The sequence below is a fragment of the Pseudorasbora parva genome, chromosome 2 (assembly GCF_024679245.1).
Source record: "Pseudorasbora parva isolate DD20220531a chromosome 2, ASM2467924v1, whole genome shotgun sequence".
NCBI classification, from domain to species: domain Eukaryota; kingdom Metazoa; phylum Chordata; class Actinopteri; order Cypriniformes; family Gobionidae; genus Pseudorasbora; species Pseudorasbora parva.
The window spans coordinates 46,794,410-46,812,676 of record NC_090173.1 but is presented as its reverse complement, the minus strand read 5'-3'; the positions used below and the strand labels follow the sequence as shown (position 1 = coordinate 46,812,676).

The window sequence follows — 18,267 nt, the reverse complement described above, 5'->3', positions numbered from 1 at the left end:
CTGTGTTGAGCTATATAACAATTTGTTTTCTGTTGATGATATCCAAACAGTTTCTCAATTGTCTAATAAAACACAGAATATATAAAAGCCTTGTCAACGCATAGACACTGACACGGACACGGCTCATGTCCTGGTTAAAATTGCTTATTTCTCTGGATTTAAACATTCTTGGAAGCATTTGGGATGATGTAATTATACAAGTCAACAAAATGTATAACTCCGTTCTAGTGGTTTTTGTACATTTTAATAAAAAAATCATACATATTGTGCCTTTAATTACAGACATCCTTTAAACTATCTTCTTTAGTATTCAACAGAAGAAAGATAGGCCTACACATATAGGTTTGGAGCAGCTTGAGGGTTCTGATCGGGTCAAATTATGAATTTTTTTGGGGGGATATCTTTAAATCAAGACACTGGGACAATATTACTATTAGTATGTCAAAGTAGCGTACTGGCAGCCTAAAGTTTTTTAATTAAATTGGTACCAAGCCATTGCAAAAAAATAAATATGTATAAATATATACATATATATGTCAAATATGTATATTCGAATGATTGTGAAAAATACATTTTCTGTCTTTTCTCAGTCTAGAAAGCACCAAATTCAAATATATCACATTTCTACTACATTAATGACCCAGTTTAAATACAGATTCATATTCCCAGCACTGAAGTACCCCTTAAAGATTTTTATTTTAGATCAGATATACTTGTGCTGCAAAAATATGTATGGATTTTTGCCATGTATGTATGTGTGTATATATATATATATATATATATATATATATATATATATATATATATATATATATATATATATATATATATATATAACATAGCACAAAGCTCACACAGTATAGGCAAATATAAAAACCTAATTAATATCTGTATAATAAGTGACAGCTAAATTTTTGTACAAAAACAATGAATACATGATATTTTCTTAAACCTTTATGCTCTTTACACCACAACCAACATATTTTCTTTAGTAGTTTATCTTTTGTCAATCCACATCATGCATCGAGATGTCAGTCATTTTGCGGTATCGCCACTTTATAACATTAGAGGGCAGCACAGTCCTATGAGACATGAAGCGGTTCTGCGCCAGTAGAGGCTGATAGTAGTAGAATTGTTATATTTATATATTATAATAGAGCTGTTTAGATTTTAGGTAAAACACAGACACAAGGGTGAGTAAATTATGACCACACACAAAATATTTTCAAAACATGAATTGTTCATCCTCTGTCTAGACTTAATCAATCCTCATTTGCAAAAAATAATTTTGCAACTCTAAAAAGATACAAAATGTTTTAAAAGTGTCCTTGTAGGACACAAAATGTGATCAGATGTTCGCAATACAGGCTACATTAAAGGAGCTGAAGTTAGCTTAACAAAATGACAAGTGTAGAAATATTGTCGTTATAATTATTTTCAAAATAACATCTTACATGAACGTTTTAGATATAATTGTTGTTGTCTTAAAAACTCTATACATCACATACTCTAAAGATAAAACAGTGCTTTATTATGAACAGGCACATATAAAATGTTTTGTAAAAGGTTTACAATAAATTAAAATCAGCAACATTTGATAGAAAACATTTGGCCTCTTTTTGGTCATTGCACATGTAACGACAATAGGAAAACATCCCAGTGTGTTCATAATTACAAAAATAATGCCGTGGGTTGTGCAATTAAACAAATCATTCTGTTTTTAAATAAGAAAACATATTGCATAGGAAAAGTAAAAAAAAAAAATCATAGGTCTCAGGAAAACATTAGGTATTAAAACATCTAAAATATCTTATTTTAACACAACTACAGTAAAAATGGGATCCGTCAAAACACACATTTTCGGCTTGACAGTCTTAATTTACTTTTCATTAAAGGCATTGAGAGCGGCTTGCGAAGTCTGTCAGTGTGATACATTTGGAAATGGTTGAAGTCGTCACAGTGATCTTGTTTATATAGATGATCCACTTCATCCTCAGAAAAAGAGGAGTCATCAGAGAGATATTTAAATTAAAGTGAGACATTAATCAATTTTAGACCCTATTTTACAATACAGGGTCATGGACACAACCATCGCTGCAAGCTGAAAATGAGAACAGAAAGAGAAATAAATGTCATTAGTGTCACAGAGATTCATTACTATCATAAAGGGCTTTGTATTTATATTTAGTGTTACAATGAGGTACATTATGTAGTAATTATTCTCCTAACAAAGGAAATGAATGCACTACCCATCAAAGGCAACAGGGAATCAAATGCTTGTTAAAAATGTATTATGCATTATTCATTCATGCGCATACGTGTCATCAGTGTGGCGTCGCACATCAAGTTTATAGAGCTTTATTCACAGAGTCCATTCAAATACTGATTTTGGCTGCCTGAAATGGGTCAAACCATAGATATTTCCTAAGAAGTTCAAGTAAATATGCTAGCGCTCAAATCCGCGCTCATTGAATGATGTGCATTTATTGCATAGACGGAGAAATCGTGGACGCCTGCAGGATTTCATCTGATGGTATGCAAAGTTCTTTATTTTATTTAACACTATAAATTTAAATAAGCATATAACTATTACACAACTTTCAGAGCATCAGTGAGAGCAACGGGACCGCAGAACATCTCTAGACGTTTTAAATGTTTTTAAATCTGAAAACAAAATCGTCAGAAATCCATTCAGCGCATTTCCACAGACGAAAACAACTGAAAAACAGCGCTGTTGTTCTTTCAATACTGTCTGTTTATTTTACTGACTGAGAAATTGATTCAGGTGATTAAGTGAGAGAGCAGTCCAAACGAATTCAAGTGGATTCAGGCCATTTTACAAATGCGTTTGACCCATTCATAATAGAATTTAAGTGTCAAAATGGGTGCACAGTGTAATTCAGTTAACAAAGTTTATCTTTTTTAACCTAATGCCGTTTTTGAACCTTGCGACGAGCCGGTCTGTGCCCCTACCTTTCATCACGGCAATTATTCCAACCTGCAGATTCGAACACTTGGCTTTTTTGTCTTGTTTATATGCGCATGTAAGATAAACGCTGGATGCTCTCATTGCGTTACATTCACGGTAAGCTGTTTTCTCGCTTTATTCTCTCCTGTGGGATGGGGATATAGTGTTTGCACAGAGGGCGACAATAAAATAGTTGTGTTTACACACATGCTTCAGACACTGGTGGTGACACTAATGATGTTCAGGATAGCAGTGTTGAGTTCCCCTTTCTCAAGGAACCATGGTTACACCCTTAACAACTTGTGAGATATAAACTCGGAATTACGAGATTTAAATTTTTATTCATTGGGGGGGCACAAGCTTTCATGGTAAGCAGTATAAGATTTCCTTACTTTTAAAATGATTGACAGCTATAAAGAGTGTATAGTACCTCAAGAACAGCGATGCCCAATGCAACAGCTATGATGATAACTGCATTATCGTCAACCAGCTTATTCAGTGCTGGGAAACAACCTGGTATAGTCTGAGAGAGAGACAGAGAGAGATAAGAAAGATACACAAATATAAAAGGTCAGAGAGTGTGCAAAATTGATTGGAGACCGCATACAAATAAATATAAATACTGTCATCAAGCCTCACCGAATTCCTAGCTGCGGCCTCATTACAGGTAACTCCATTACAGCACTGAAATGGGTAATTCTTGGTTTCATTCACAAAGGTAGAATTTGTGAAATCTGTATAGTTGTTGAATCCACAGCACTTCAGCTAAAGAAGAAAGCAATGACAGTTAGATTCAACATCAGCCCAATTCAGCCACAAGCTGATATTACATTCCTTACATTATATTCATTATTAATCACTGGTCTCATAGGTGTAAAGAGTATCTGAAAACCAAACTTGAGTAAAAGTACAGATTCCTTGCAGTGAAAATGACTATGAGTGAAAATGAAAATGACAAATAAGTCACCAATTCCAACACAACTCGAGTAAAAGTCTTAGCACATCCGATTTTAACAGCTCTTAAATATTTTACTCATTCTAAATATAAGCTCAAAAATGATCTAGTCCTAGACACCTGAGAGACATACAAGTGAAAATAAGAAACAATTGATTTGGAAGATGAGAAATCATGTTTATTTTCTAAAATCTAAATAAAACTGAATTATTGTAATAAATCATGACCGACACAATAGCCTTTTAAACGTCTAGAAACTCTCAAGGTCTCAGTAGAGAAGGCCATAAGTAAACCAATATCATTCAAAAAGGACTTGCCAATATAGCGAATAAATAAAATGATGTTTGTTAAGTCAAATTAAATAGTCAATGATTTCTTGCACTGGATGTGCCAGTGGTTTCAGCTTCATCACCGGCTGCTGTCATGTCCTCATCTCATTTGAGATTCATCATCTACCTGCTAATGCACTCGCTGTCATCTTAAGTAGCCTTGTTGACATGATTGGGTGAGTAAAAGGCAAAACACACAAGATATAGTACCTTCAATGCCCTAAGATGGTGATAAAACTAGAAATAAACTGTTTTAAAAGAAATAAAAGTTAGGTGCCATGCAAAATGTTATGTGTAATTGCATTACTCAACACGCATGTATTGGAGTAAAAAGTACATTTACTTGTTCAAAAATGTAGAGTAAAAGTTGCTAAAATCATTGATACTCAGTACAACTACAAAGTAGCCAAAAAGATAACTAATTACATTTACTCAAATACTTCACACCGCTGTCTCAGTGAAACAAATGTTCAATATTAAAACAGAAGAATTGTATGTATTAATTTACATGAGTATCGAGGTTCTTTATAGGAATGTTTCTGTAATAAATCTGAATTCATTTTATAATAGCCAAAGTGTCACAAACCCCTTTCATTGTCGTGTTCCAAATTCCAGTCACATCTGGGTTTTTCCCATAATCTTTTCTGATGCTTTTCACAGCTTCATCTCCCAACTGCTTTATGAGCGTTGCTGCCTAAAATATACAAACAAGGAGGTTTGAATGGTATGTGATTGAAACAAATAAAGGCTTTTTACATTTTCTTAATCCTCGAGCGCCATGGCCTTATATGTTTCTTAAGGAGGTTTGAGTATTCCTTCTGCGTGCACAGTGGGGTCTGTGGAAAATATTATGTGTACAAACTTACCAGAGGCTTAAAGACCAGAAGCACAATCGCTCCAGCGACTTCAGCGATGAAGACAATCAGAATAATGATGAAGAACTGAGGAGGAGAGAGATTTAGAGACAAATTGAATGAATGAACAAATATGGGCTATCTAAAGATATTTAAACATTAAAGAAAATGTTACAAAACATTTATATACAGTAAATACTGCTAGTTTGAACTATTCTTTAAAGAATCCTGAAAAAAATGTCTCATCACGAATTCAACAAAAATATGAAGCTGGACAACTGTTGTTTTCAACATTGATAACAATCAGAAATGTTTTTTGAGCACCAAATCATCATATGAGAGTGATTTCTAAAGGATAATGTGACACTGAAGACTGGAGTAATGGTGCTGAAAATTCAGCTTTTGTAGTAATTGTGATAATATTCCACAATATTACAGTGTTTTTGAACAAATAAAGGCAAATAAATGCTTAACCCCTTAACTGTCACCCTCTTTATATATATCCAAACTTAAATGGATGTGTAATTCAACTTAGAATGCTTTGCAATATAGATCTGAAGTTTGAGCTTGTTTTAAAGACGACATTCAACAGATAATTGTTGAAGTGCAATTAAAATATGAAAGTCAGGGAAGGTTAAATTCACTGTAAATGAAATACTGTACTAAATAATTTTTATATTTATATAAAATATATATTTTACGAAAATACTTTTACTCTAAAAATACAACCATATGTCTAACCAAGGTGCGTTTCAAATTTGAAGTTCCCATGAGATTTTGTTTAGGCGCTATACCAAAAATATCCACCGGGTGTCATCCATATTCCATTGATGGGGTTTTTTTGGCGTATTTTCCTGTACATTTCTGTCCAGGGGCCTATTGCACAAAACTAGGATAAGGGATTCAGCCGGGATATCTTGGTGATCCTGGCTCAATTTATCCGCTACTATAGTTTTCTTTCATTATCATTCTTGGTGTGAGTGTGCCTTCAGAGTACGTTTACACGACAGCAGTGGACTAAATTTTGCATACATGACAAGATCAAGATATCCCGGCTTAATCCCTTATCCTAGTTTTGTGCAGTAGGCCCCAAATATCACTTCCATCACAAAACTGTCACCAAATATGGAACCTTGAGACTTAGACCTTTCCGACGACGTGTTTTGTCAAGATCAGAAAAGATTTTGCTAATAATGCAGTTAAAATAATTTTAATAATATAAAACATGACACCGCCCACTAGGGGAGGAGCCCGCTAAAATAATTTAGAGTACCATTTTTAAAGGTAAGGCAATGCCCAATTTCAACATTCTGTTTTCACAGGATGAATTTTGAGAATGGTACCTAATTTATATTAATTACAAATAATATAAAGAAAAAAGGCCGATACATAAACTGATACAGGTTTGAGAGGGCGAATAAGTGATGAACAAATATAATTTTTTGGGTGAACTATCCCTTTAACTAGAATTCTAGTTGACTACAATAACTCTCCTCTGAGAGGCTGATATTGTGGAGCAGCTGGAGTTGTGTAGTTGTCGTACCAGCATCAGCATACACCTGCTCTCTCTGATCGCTCCACAGCAGCCCAGGAAGCCCAGGACGAGCAGCACAGCGCCCACCGCAATCAGGAGGTATCCCACGTTCAAGAGCTGCCCCAGCTGACCTGAAGCTCCTGGTATATTCTGCAGAAAATTTAGGATAGACCCACTGTCCACCTTCACCCAGATCCCCACACCCAGAATAGCTGCTCCTGCCAGCTACACAACAAAAACACAGACAAAAAGATTTTTGAATTAGAAATTGGAATGGGTTTAAACATCAATCATACTGCAGCCTTTAAATGTCTTAAGTCACCGGGGTATCAACATTTTTAATGGAATATTGCAGTATTTATTATAGATGATTTATCCATACACATCTTTCTTTTTTTCTGATAATGAGGGCGGGGCAACCTGTCACTCACATGAGAACAACCAATAGCAAACCACAAACATCCAATCAATTCCTGTTGAACAAAATCAAGCCCCATCCCATTCTCTCTTGAAAACTCGAAAATATGTCACAAGAAAATATATCTTTAAAGAGGATCTGTACTGTATTATGCCAATTATCAAAGTCTTGATTTTATGGTTTACCAGAATAAGTTTTGGACATTGTTGCAGCACCTCTCCTCTGCTTCTCAATACTGAAATTGTTGCTTCCTCGTTTTCCTCGCTCCTATGTCCTCGAGCCAGTAATCTGTCAACTGATCGCGCTCTGTAATTGTGCTCCGAGGAGGCGAGGAAGGTTCCTGAGGAGTCATGAGCGAGGATACTCAGGTCTATCCTTCCCTCAAATCCTAAGAGGGTGGAGCTGAGACGTGAGGAAAGGAAGCGAGGGAAGTAAAATGAGGACGCACAAATAAGAAATGAGAAGCACCCTCGGTTTGTCAGCGACGTTCTGTTTAGTTCCAGTCTCTATGAAGCCACCCCTTCTGAAAAAGCACAGATTGCTCAGATTGGTCGGCTGGATCAGGGTGTTGTGATTTGTCAATCGTTTTAGCGTGTTTGAGAAATGCCACACCCCTTACCATTACTGTGAGTATCAACCAGGGGTTGAAACACTCAGTTTCAGTCACTCTCATGTCAATCTTGAGTACCTATAGAGTAGTATTGCATCCTTCATATCTCCGAAAAGTCTTTAGTTTTATTATATTTATAAAAGAAATATGGGCTGTACAGAGTCTTTCCGGAAAAAAACGAGCGCCTGGAGGCGTATCGTGTGGGCGGAGCTAAAGAATGACGATCGTACACAAAGCGGTGACCCCTCAAGTGTGGAGAAGAAAACGCTACCCTAAATCAGATTCAACTAATAGATATATGATCCAGAATCAGATCTGAGGCTGAAATAAATTGAACAGGGGAAGCAACAACAGCAGGACGTCCGTCTCTGTGGTATGTACTGTATTTAGTGGCCTGTCAACATTTGGTTGTCTTTACTCGCAGTTTATGAGGACATGATTCGGTTTATGGACTATTGTATGCGACTAAACCTTAGCAGTAGCAACCAAAACGGTTTTGCACGTCAGACTAGTTTAACCTTATACAGAACAACAATGGAGTAACCGTTAGCACATTTGAATGACGAAGCATGCTTTCGCTAGGTTTATGTTTGGGTGGTTTTACTGACACCTACAATGTTAGTGGTCAGCTAAACAAATGTATTTAAACACACACCATAGATCGCATGCTCCATTGATAAATTAACTAACGTTATACACGATCGTGTCGTTTACTGATGTTTACTCACGCGACGATAGCCAACAGCAGAGACATTTGAAGCAGTTTAACTCACCGGCTGCTTCCAAAGCAGGACCGAACCTTTATCGCTGGGACCGCTCCGTCAAAAACACACTTCTTTGGTAACTGTTGATTTGGTGAAATCCTGTGACAGCAGAGACCGTGGAGATCCACTTTTGCGACGCGACTGAAGCGATGTTGTGAAGCTTCCCGTCATTTCTGCGTTCAAATCGGTTCAAATGCAGCGCTGCCTACCCGGAATACTGTGCTGAAGCGTTGAAGTCGTTTGATGTCACTTATAGGAATAAAGTGAAGCGTGGCGCGGCCTATAACGTCATAAGTGTTCACGGACGACTGGATCTGCAGCTGAGCGAGTGTTTATGGGCGTGCATTTCCTCTCTCGCTCTAGTCGCGCGCGCATGCTACCGGGAGAAGAGCCCGTACGGCCCATACAAGGACCTTCCGCTCTATCGACGTCAAGCTGACCCATACTCGAAAAAAACTCTCCGAAACTTGTGAGAAACCGGAAGGAGTATTTTTGACACAGAAATACTCCATCAAACATCCAACTTAGTTTTTGAAACTTTGTCGATGTTTAGGATGAGAATCTAAGTCTTTAACAGTGTAAAAAGCTCAGTATGCATGAAACAGCATTTCACCCCCCTTTAAAGGTGTCATGAACTGGCTTTTTAATTTTTTTTATACTGTTGTCTGAGGTCAACTAATGATGTTCGTGTGGTTTTTACATTCAAAAACATAACTAATCAGTAATAGGCTATTTTTTACACTGGTTTTGAGGCTCTCCCCAAAACGCTGGGTTTTGATGGGCGTGACGCACTGGAGGATTGGACGTAAACACCCACGGCTAGGATTGGATAAGATTTGCATATTTAATGATCTCCAGCTCCCCTGTCAGTTCAGTGACATGAGAGAGGAGATAATCATTCTGGTTGCCGATTCTCCTTCATTTTCTCGATCACATGTTTTATTTCTCATCGACCAGTGACTGATTGGACTATTATTTTTATATTACACATAGCCCGCACAATCGGACGATATAAGCACGAATCGTGCGGACACGTACACGTTCGGCGCGCGATTTCAGATGTCAACTTGAGAGAGAGAACAGCAGAACAAGAACCGAATATTAAAAGATTCATCAACCGGAGATTTTTTTTACAAGCGATCCCGCAGTAAACATGTCTTCTTCACCCAAGCTGGAACTTCATTAATAATAAGTTCAACCACTCATGCCTAATTTTAGGATCAGCACGAAGCTTATGTATCGACTGTGTTCTTCCACAACCAGGAATAGTGCAAAATCTTAATCTTCCTTTGTTTCCTCTGCATTTATTGTTGTTGACCAGCTTGCACGAGCCCTCCATGAGTCGGTGGGTGAGGCTTCTGGATTAGACGCGCTGTAGATTCTGTAGAGGCGTGTTTCATCGTGCACTGACATCAGGATGAAGCACAGGACCGTTTGCTGAGCCTGGTGTCTATAAAAGCTTTTCTTTGACTAACAAGGACGTTTTTATATATCAAAAGCTCAAGGGAAAGTTGATTCCTCAATTCATCACCCCTTTAATTTTGCATATGCCTTGGGCAGGAAATATTTAAATGAGTAACTTTTGTAACTTTGAAGACCTTTTTCCTGCTCAAACAGCAACGTTACACACTAAAGAAAGGAGAAAATGTAAGAGCATAATAGGCCCATTTAAATGTGGGTCCTATAATGCCCTAAATGTATTTGGACCACCAAGTCACACCTAAAATGCCTGAATGTCATTGTGCTAGATATTTATTTTGTCTGCACAAAAGAGGCATATTTGCAGCAATATGATTTGCATTCAACCTAGCTAAACCATATGCAAATGAGATGATTTGCTTGTTTGTTTGTTTGTTTGTTTTGTTCTCTGAAGAAAAGGCACCATTTCCATCGCACACAGTATTCAGTATATAGACTGCACATAGCAACCAAGAACAAAAATGTAAATAGATGGTTTGGAATGAAATAAAATACACACAGTAGATACATCTGTCTTTATGCAAATCAAGGAAACAGAGTCTTAAAGGGATAGTTCACCAAAAAATGAAAATTCTGTAATCATTTACTCACCCTCAAGTTGTTCTAAACCTTGTATGAGTTTCCCACAAAAAAAAAAGATATTTGGAAAAATGTTAATAACAAAGCAAAGATCACAACAATTCACTACCATAGGGAAAAATACTATGGTATGGAACAGTTGCTCTCTGCTTTATTACAAACATTCTTTCATTCTTCCTTAGTGGTCCAACAACTAGAGGGTGAGTAAATTACAGAATTTTCATTTTTGGGTGAACTATCCTTTTTAATGCTAAAGAACTTGTCAAACTTGAAATGATTTTCACAGAAATGTTTTAACCATAATCAACCGAAAAAGAAGAGCAAATCAGGCTAGATGTCATCCGTTTAGTAGAGGAATGTATGCAACTCATAACTTTTCTTAAACATGTCATCTAACAAACATGAGCTTTACTTACAAAGATGATCCCATTGAAGAGAAACATCATAGTTTTCAAAAATCCAAAGCAGCCCATTTTTATTGGATGGATACGACACCTGAAAAGAAAGAAAATAATTAACAATAAAGAACTTTTATAATTAGGGGACTTTTGCTTTGCTTATAAATCTCTCCGTGTGTCTTGTTCCAAAGTTAATCTTTCTTAAAAAAACTTTTAAAATTGTTAACATTTTTTAAGGATACTGTATACACAATAAACACAGCTGCTTAGATGATTCTGTAAGACAAATGACACCGTCCAGGAAATGCTGAGGGGAAAACAATGGTTTTGCTGTTGTAACTGATTTAACTAAAACCCTCGTTAACCCCGAAACGCTGGGCCGCAGGTCATAGCGTCATGCAAACCTTGCAAAGTAAGTTGGTCACTTATACAGGAAATGGCTCTTTAAAAAGTTACGCTCAAACTGTATACAAACTTAAAATATTACACATACAAAGAGGACTCATTTTAAGTACATGAAACTAGTATTTGTTCTCTTCCAAATGTTAATATAATCCAGCACCTAAAGGACTGGGCAGTTTTCTATGTAGTCAACGAAGATTAATAAATGTGAGATTTTATTATAAACAAATACATACTCTATAGATTATGTTTATAGGTTTTTGTGATACATAATGTTCTGATGTGTATAAATAAATGAACTTTTTTTGTTTTCTGAACTTTTTTGAACCATGTAACCTGAATAAGGCGTGTAGTACCCATATGACAATATTGCACACCCTTTTCAGCTCTTTTAAAGGTCAGATCCGTGTTTTAATAGAGCTGTGAATAGACCGAAGGACCTGAGCTAATATTTAAAGAGTCTTTGAGCTTTTTGTAGGGAACACAATGGGAGCGAGACAAACCTTCCTTTACTCTTCCATACTTGGAGCGAGGTCCAAAAGTTTGAGATAAGAAATAAGATTCTGCACTATCCTAGGTCTCTACTCCAATGAAAGAAACACCAAGCACCAAGCCTCACACAGAGTTTCTTGCTTTATTATTTACACACGCCATACACGTTATATGTTTATCATGGGTGATTCAAAGCTGAATTTTTACCATAATTACTCCAGCCTTCAGAAGCACATGATCTTTCAGAAATCTCTTATATGATGATTCATTATCAATGTTGAAAACAGTTGTGCTGCTTAATATTTTTTGGTAACCTGTGATACTGTTAGGATTCACTGATGAATAAAAAGTTAAAGAACAGCATTTGTTTAAAATGGAAATCTATATTTTTACTATCACTTTTTATCAATTTAACACATCCTTGGTGAATTAAAATTTTTTTTTCAAAATGGAAAGAAAAAAAAATTACTGACCCCAAACGTTTGTTTGAACAGTAGTGTATAATGTTACAAAAGGGTTTCTATTTTAAATAAATGCTGTTCTTTTTTTTTTTCCTTTTCTTTTTAATTCCTCAAAACTCCTGAAAATGTATCACAGGTTATTTAAAAATTAACTGTTTCCAACATTGATAATAAATCATATTCTATATTATAATGATTTCTGAAGGATCATGTGACTCTGAAGACTGCAGTTATGATGCTGAAAATTCAGCTTTGATCACAGGAATAAGTTACATTTTATAGTATATTAAAATAAAAAATAAAAACATTATATAATATGCTTCAAGAGATTCTAACCAAGCAACTGATGTCACATATGGACTACTTTGTTGATGTTTTTATTCCCTTTCTGGACATGGACAGTATAGAGTGCATACACTTGGATACGCTCTCGGACTAAAAATAAAATATCTTAAACTGTGTTCTGAAGATGAACGGAGGTCTAACGGGTGTGGAACGACATTAGAGTGAGTCATTAATGACATCAATTTCATTTTTGGGTGAACGAACCCTTTAAAGCATAAAATACTTATTTTAAAAACATTAAAAAACATATAATATTTCCAAACTTGACCGGTACTGTGTGTGTAATTTAAATAAATCAAATGTTATTATATGACTAAAAATATACTTTATTTCACATATCATTGACTTTATTATGAAACTGCTAATTAATGCTCTCTGTACAGCTAATGTACTTCTGTTGCTTATGTTGCTAAAACAATAACTGCCAGCCAGTGACTCAGAGACAACAAGGTGAGGGGATTTTACAAGAGCATTTCCTTTTAAAACACAATGTAAAATCAGAACACACTGCAGCTTTCATAGAAGTATTCCTGTACGTGTTAGTAACCTGATCACTACCGTACACAAATAACCTCATTTTATGAACTACACTTCAACTTGTCATTGTCCACCAATAGAGGCTGTTAGATGACGCATCACTAATTGATAGAAGCGGAGATCACTTATGAGCCTTTATACTTAAAATAGAATTTTTAAGTTCAATCAACTTGACTGTGGAAGTCATTTCACTTAAATTATAGAATACACTTAATGAGCTGAATCTTGTATAACTTATAAAAAAGTAGAAAATTGGTTAACTCATTTTGATAAGTTAAAGCAATGTGACAGTGTATAGGTCTTTAAATAGGTTTTATTGCAGCATCCACAACCTTTTAAGGCCACTTTTTTAAACCAAAAGTTGCACCGAACGAGGGATAGAGCTGCATTTAACACTGAAGCACCGTCCTTCACACAACGTGTGTGTCACATGCACTGCTCACTCACCAGGACACGTCTCTGATGTTTGCTCAGGCTTAAGATGAACAGAAGGTTCTGATCGGGTCATTGTCCAAAGAGAGATGAGATAAACATTTATTGGTGATTTTTAAAGGACTACTGATGCAGCAAGTTTCACAATTACAGACTGTCAGTTAGTCAAACCTGCTGAGTGCCAATAGAATAGCTGATCCGTTTTATCCCCACTAGACTTCAAATGGTATGACTATTATTATTAATTATACACTAGATTTTTTTTTACCATGTTTTATTTTATGAAGGTAAAAACCTTAAGTCAGAAAAGTAACAGCTCATGTCTCCTCATGTCTTTCAATATTTTTATTGAAAGGAATTAATACTTTTTTCACGCATTCAGTTGATCAAAAGTGACACTTAAATGGTTAGTTCACCCAAAAATGAAATTGATGTCATTAATAACTCACCCTAATGTCGTTCCACACCCGTTAGACCTCCGTTCATCTTCAGAACACAGTTTAAGATATTTTATATTTAGTCCGAGAGCCTATCCAAGTGTATGCACACTATACTGTCCGTGTCCAGAAAGGGAATAAAAACATCATCAGAGTAGTCCATATGGGACATCAGCTAGTTAGTTAGAATCTCTTGAAGCATCAAAAATACATTTTGGTCCAAAAATAGCAAAAACTACAACTTTATTCAGCATTGTCTTCTCTTCCACATTTGTTTTCAATCCTAAAATAAATATTCAAACGGTTCAGCGGATTGATTCATGATTCGGATCGCGTGTCAAACTGCCAAACTCACGTGACATTGGCGATCCGAATCATGAATCAATCTGCTGATTCATGACCGTTTGAATATTTATTTGATGATGTTTTTATTCCCTTTCTGGACATGGACAGTATAGTGTGCCTACACTTACATACGCTCTCGGACTAAATATAAAATATCTTAAACTGAAGATGAACGGAGGTCTTACGGGTTTGGAACGACATTAGGGTGAGTCATTAATGACATCAATTTCATTTTTGGGTGACATAACCCTTTAAGATATTTATAATGTTACAAAATATTTGTATTTGGAATAAATGCTTCTCTTTTGAACTTTCTCTTCATCAAAGAATCCTGAAAAAAAGCCTCACGGTTTCCACAAAAGTATGAAGCAGCACAACTATACTGAGAATACATCAAATAATCATGTCAGAATGATTTCTGAAGGATCATGTGACACTGAAGACTGGAGGAATGTTGCTGAAAATTCAGCTTTACCATCACAGGGATAAATTACATTTTACAGTTTTTTAAAAATGTTATAATATTCCCAAATATTACTGTGTTTTTGTATTTGTATTGTATTTTTGAAAAGTTGTCTGAGCCAGGGTGAGATAATATGATAGTGATTTTAGCACCTGAGGGTCAAAGGTCAGGTCACTGTTTAGCAGTCTGGTAGTAACATGCATAGATATGTAGACATATCTATGGTAACATGATATACATCCTAAAAAAGATGATACCGGGGTCAAAGGTCAGGTCAGTGTTTAGCAGTCTGCTGATTCATCATGTGATGAACTACAACTAAAACCTTTTGCTATTGTTATTTGTGTTCTGTCAAAAAACTAAAAATATATATTTAAAAAAAAAAAAAAAAAAAAAAAATCAGCTGTTTTTTCCTCATTAAAGAGAATTCATTAAAGAGAATTAAACTATTATTAGTTTGATCACCCACGAGAATTTATGACCACCGAGTCCATGGTGACATAAGGGATAAACAAACATGTTAGTCTTGGTGAAAGGAAAAAGCTTCCTTAAGGTCTGTGCCATACGTGTCGCCTGCGCCAGACACTAGTATGCTTGTTTTTCCTAGATGAAAATCATTGATAGGAGTGTGTTGATGTTTACTCTGGATGCGTGTTCAACTTGATTAATCTGCTTTTGGAACCCCTGAAACTCAACACCCGACTCACACATCAGGTTTCCTCATTTCAGAGGTAAATCACAGGAAAAACTGCATGTCAAAAGCAGGTTGCAAAAACGATAAAGCATGCTTTGTGTTGAGTGTGCATGGGACATTGTCTTTCTGAGCTCAGGGTACTGGGTCAGGGAGAAATTAAGACGTCTAATGTCCCTTGGAGACTCTTGATAACACACAACCTTATTATTTGATAGTAGAATACACAATATGTGTATTGTGTATTCAATACACATATGATTTTCACGGCACATATAATGTTCAAAATGATTTTCACGGCTGTTTTGATTTTCAACATCATATTAATACACAAAAATATCTGTTTTATGTCACTGCATTCATATATGAAGTAAATAAGTTTACTTACACATAATTACAGATTATTTGTCAATCACTCCTGATTATCTATTGAATTAATATAAGTTTGTCCTATAAATATATTCTCTTTGTAAAGATATTATTCGTTACTACAATATTGTTTAAAATACCAAAACAATATGAATATGATAATTATTTGCTACCTTATTAATTATTAGTGGTAAGCCTACTACCATATAATGTATGCCAAATACCCTAGCAGCTCCATATTACTTTTTTCTAGTGCCAAATTACCATGTCATTATCTTTTTTAGGATGTATCTGGTACTAACATGGTATAGGATACTTTGAAGTACCATAATGTAAATATTAACATTGATGTACTGACGGTACACCAATGTTAATATTTTGTTCAAGTCTTACAAGTTGTTTCTCGACCGTTTCTTGTTTCTGCAATACATACAGCATCGCAGCTGTGGTGAGCATTACAACTGATGAGCCTACCATGGTAACCTACTTTCAACAAAATTGTTTTATATATTTTGCAAGACAGTTTCAGACTGGCCGATAAATAATGTCCGACATCATTGTGTGTACATTGTGAAGATGCGGTCGAGAAACAAGACTTGTCAGTGAAGTTAATTACAGCTCTGCAAAACAATGACTCAAGTGAGGAAAAGCCATCAAAACAGCAGCCCGCGCGTTTCTCGTGAGATTTCAGTCCGAATGGACACGACGCGAACACACAACATGAAATGCTCAAAACTCGCATTAAACACGATCCAGCGTTGAAAAGCTCAGTTATTTACAGGTGTGCTGTTTTTTGCTGAGGATTAAAGAACAGGTTTGTATTCTTTATTGTAAGGTATTAACGGTATTTTTTACGATAGAGTAGCTTCACAAGTCGAATATCTTACCTTTTTACAAACGTGGGAGTTTTTTTTGTTTGTTTTTTTGCTTCTGTAAATCCCTGAGTGACTGACTGTCGATCGGTGAAGAGCCGTTGCGTGAACCTCTTTTCCCTCTGTGGCGCGTGAAGATGATTTACACGGAGATGAGTGAACAGGTGGGGGAGTGATCACCACTCCTCTTTTCTCTGGAGAGGGAGAGTGGGTGGAATTAATGCATCGTAGTCACGGTGATATCACCGACTTCAGTCCTAAGACTCCTGAACAACACCACAACTCGCTTTGTGTCAACAGGAAAATGTGTTGTAGCCTACTGCTTCAAAGTAAAATATTAGGGGGTTATAATAGCCTGACGCCTGTGTATAGCCTGCATACAATTGCAATTCTGTAGCCTAGTAATTTGCGTTATTATATGAATGGCAGTGTAATTATGAATTAAGAAATTTAAAGATGAAATTATGACATCACATGAAAGGAACAAAAGATTCACTTAAACAATAAACTGATGTCACAACCCTGGCGGATCTTTATTTCAAAGTTCATGACAAGAACATTAAGAAAACGAATCCATAATCTAACAGAGGGGGGGGGGGGGGGGGGGGGTAATAAAAAAATATCTAAAATTAGTGTTTGGTCATTTGGGACCAATGAAATTACTTGTGTAAAAAAAAAAAAAAAAAAAAAAAAGTAATTTAAAAGTACAAAAAATATTGCTGTTATGGTATCAAGATGTTGTCCTAAGTTGATATGGCGCATGGATTGGACTTGTTTGTTCAGCACATCCCACAGATGCTCCAATGAGATGGGGAATCTGGAGGCCAAGTCAACACCTCAAACTTGTTGTGCTCCTCAAACCATTCCTGAACCATTTTTGCAGCAGGACACATTATCCTGCTAAAGAGGTTACGGCCACCAGGGAATACTGTTTTTATAAAAGGAATTTAAGCTACAGTAGCTTGTCTGTTTGATTTGACCACACCGGCCAACCTTAACTCCCCACATGCATCAATGAGCCTTGTCCGCCCCCACAACCCTGTCGTCGATTCACCACTTAGATAGGCTTCTGGCCACCCAACTGCAGACTGGGAACACCGCACAAGAGCTGCAGTTTTGGAGATGCTCTGACCCAGTCATCTAACCATCACAATTTGCCCCTTGTCAAACTCGCTCAAATCCTTACGCTTGCCCATTGTTCCTGCTTATCAAATCAACTTTGAGGACAAAATGTTCACTTGTTGCTGCCTAATATATCCCATCCACTAACAGGTGCCATGATGAAGAGATAATCAGTGTTATTCACTTCACCTGTCAGTGGTCATAATGTTATGCCTGATCTTCTGTGTATATATATATATATATATATATATATATATATATATATATATATATAAATATATATATACACACACACATACACATACACACAAATAAACTTTTATGTTAATGTGATTAATCCCGATTAACCCATTTGAAACAATGATGAAAAGAAAATTCAAAAGCTCAGAAGAAAAGGTGACAACTGGAAGA

General features: G+C 36.0%; 1 protein-coding gene across 1 annotated transcript; it reads right to left on the bottom strand.

Moving 5' to 3' along the window:
* Nucleotides 1-1,510: 1,510 nt before the first annotated feature.
* On the bottom strand, nucleotides 1,511-16,891 carry tspan34b (tetraspanin 34b). Its single transcript, XM_067429040.1, has 8 exons — nucleotides 16,750-16,891; nucleotides 10,907-10,985; nucleotides 6,650-6,865; nucleotides 5,119-5,193; nucleotides 4,839-4,946; nucleotides 3,608-3,733; nucleotides 3,399-3,491; nucleotides 1,511-2,101 (listed from the first exon to the last, which is right to left on the bottom strand). The coding sequence occupies exons 2-8, from the start codon at nucleotides 10,961-10,963 to the stop codon at nucleotides 2,042-2,044; spliced, it is 735 nt and encodes a 244-aa protein (XP_067285141.1). The 5' UTR covers nucleotides 10,964-10,985; nucleotides 16,750-16,891; the 3' UTR covers nucleotides 1,511-2,041.
* Nucleotides 16,892-18,267: the final 1,376 nt, after the last annotated feature.

Coding starts and splice junctions, on each gene's coding strand:
- tspan34b (XM_067429040.1), bottom strand. CDS start 10,963: ATGGGCTGCTTTGGATTTTTGAAAACTATGATGTTTCTCTTCAATGGG. Junction 6,866..10,906: donor TCTTCAATGGGATCATCTTT/GTAAGTAAAGCT, acceptor TTTGTTGTGTAG/CTGGCAGGAGCAGCTATTCT. Junction 2,102..3,398: donor TGGGCATCGCTGTTCTTGAG/GTACTATACACT, acceptor TCTCATTTTCAG/CTTGCAGCGATGGTTGTGTC.